The sequence below is a fragment of the Cetorhinus maximus genome, unplaced genomic scaffold (genome assembly GCF_964194155.1).
Source record: "Cetorhinus maximus unplaced genomic scaffold, sCetMax3.hap1.1 HAP1_SCAFFOLD_3477, whole genome shotgun sequence".
Taxonomy (NCBI): domain Eukaryota; kingdom Metazoa; phylum Chordata; class Chondrichthyes; order Lamniformes; family Cetorhinidae; genus Cetorhinus; species Cetorhinus maximus.
This window is the reverse complement of record NW_027599387.1, coordinates 25,327-27,287: the sequence shown is the minus strand read 5'-3', so window position 1 is coordinate 27,287 and position 1,961 is coordinate 25,327. Positions and strand designations below refer to the sequence as shown.

Sequence of the window (1,961 nt, the reverse complement as noted above, 5' to 3'; positions counted from 1 at the left end):
TCTCCATCCCTCTCCCTCCCTGTCCTCTCCCTCCCTGTCCTCTCCCTCCCCGTCCTCTCCCTCTCTCTCCCTCCGCAGGCCAGAGCGGCGCCGGCAACAACTGGGCCAAGGGCCACTACACGGAGGGGGCCGAGCTGGTGGACTCGGTGCTGGACGTGGTGCGGAAGGAAGCGGAGAGCTGCGACTGCCTGCAGGGCTTCCAGCTCACCCACTCGCTGGGCGGGGGCACCGGCTCGGGCATGGGGACCCTGCTGATCAGCAAGATCCGCGAGGAGTACCCGGACCGGATCATGACCACCTTCAGCGTGGTCCCCTCCCCCAAGGTCTCGGACACGGTGGTGGAGCCCTACAACGCCACCCTCTCGGTCCACCAGCTGGTGGAGAACACCGACGAGACCTTCTGCATCGACAACGAGGCCCTCTACGACATCTGCTTCCGCACCCTCAAGCTGACCACCCCCACCTACGGCGACCTCAACCACCTGGTCTCCGCCACCATGAGCGGCGTCACCACCTGCCTCCGCTTCCCCGGCCAGCTCAACGCTGACCTGCGCAAGCTGGCCGTCAACATGGTGCCCTTCCCCCGCCTCCACTTCTTCATGCCCGGCTTCGCCCCGCTGACCAGCCGGGGGAGCCAGCAGTACCGGGCCTTGACCGTCCCCGAGCTGACCCAGCAGATGTTCGACGCCAAGAACATGATGGCGGCCTGCGACCCCCGCCACGGCCGCTACCTGACGGTGGCGGCCGTCTTCCGCGGCCGCATGTCCATGCGGGAGGTGGACGAGCAGATGCTCAACGTCCAGAGCAAGAACAGCGGCTACTTCGTGGAGTGGATCCCCAACAACGTCAAGACGGCCGTCTGCGACATCCCCCCCCGGGGCCTCAAGATGGCCGCCACCTTCGTCGGCAACAGCACCGCCATCCAGGAGCTCTTCAGGCGCATCTCCGAGCAGTTCACCGCCATGTTCCGGCGCAAGGCCTTCCTCCACTGGTACACGGGCGAGGGCATGGACGAGATGGAGTTCACCGAGGCCGAGAGCAACATGAACGACCTGGTCTCCGAGTACCAGCAGTACCAGGAGGCCACGGCCGAGGAGGAGGCCGAGTTCGAGGAGGAGGAGGAGGGCGGCGAGGACACGGCCTGAGGGGAGGGAGGGAGGGGAGGGAGGGGGGAAGGGTGGGTACGGGGTTATGGGGTCGGACGTGGGGGAGGAGGTGGTTTCGCGCTGTCCGGTGTACTCCCGCTCTCTCTCCCACTCTCACGCTCTCTCTTTCTGTCCCTCCCTCTCATTCTGTCTTTCTGTCGCTCTCTGTTGCGCTGTCTCTTTGTCCCTCTCTCTCATTGTGTCTCTGTGTCTCTCTCTCTCTCTCTGTCTCTCTCATTCTCTGTCTCTCTCACGCTCTCTCTCATTCTCTGTCTCTCTCTCACGCTCTCTCTTTCTGTCTCTCTCATTGTGTGTCTCTCTGTGGCTCTCTGTTGCTCTCTCTCTCTCGCGCTCCTCTCTCATTCTCTGTCTCTCTCTCACGCTCTCTCTTTCTGTCTCTCTCTCTCATTCTGTGTCTCTGTGTCTCTGTGTTGCTCTCTCTCTGTCTCTTTCTCTCGCGCACTCTCTTTCTGTATCTCTCTCATTCTGTCTCTCTGTCGCTCTCTCTTTGTTTCTCTCTCTCATTGTGTCTCTGTGTCTCTCTCTCTCGCGCTCTCTTTCATTCTCTGTCTCTCTCTCACGCTCTCTCTCCCACTCTCTTTCTGTCTCTCTCTCATTCTGTGCCTCTGTGTCTCTCTGTCACTCTCTGATGCGTGCTGTCTCTCACGCTCTGTCTCTCTCGTTCTGTGTCTCTCCATCACGCTCTCTCTCTCGCGCCCTCCCATTCTCTGTCTCTCTCTCTCTCTCTGTCTCTCTCTTTCGTGCTCTCACTCTCGCTGTCTCTCTCTCTGTCTCTCTCGCGCTCTCTCTCTCGCT

The 1,961-nt window shown here is 61.2% G+C and overlaps 1 protein-coding gene across 1 annotated transcript; it reads left to right on the top strand.

Annotated features, from left to right (window-relative positions):
* Nucleotides 1–73: 73 nt before the first annotated feature.
* Nucleotides 74–1,145, top strand: LOC144678043 (tubulin beta chain). The gene has a single exon (XM_078537971.1). It carries the CDS (start codon nucleotides 240–242, stop codon nucleotides 1,143–1,145), a length of 906 nt encoding a protein of 301 aa, XP_078394097.1. The 5' UTR covers nucleotides 74–239.
* Nucleotides 1,146–1,961: the final 816 nt, after the last annotated feature.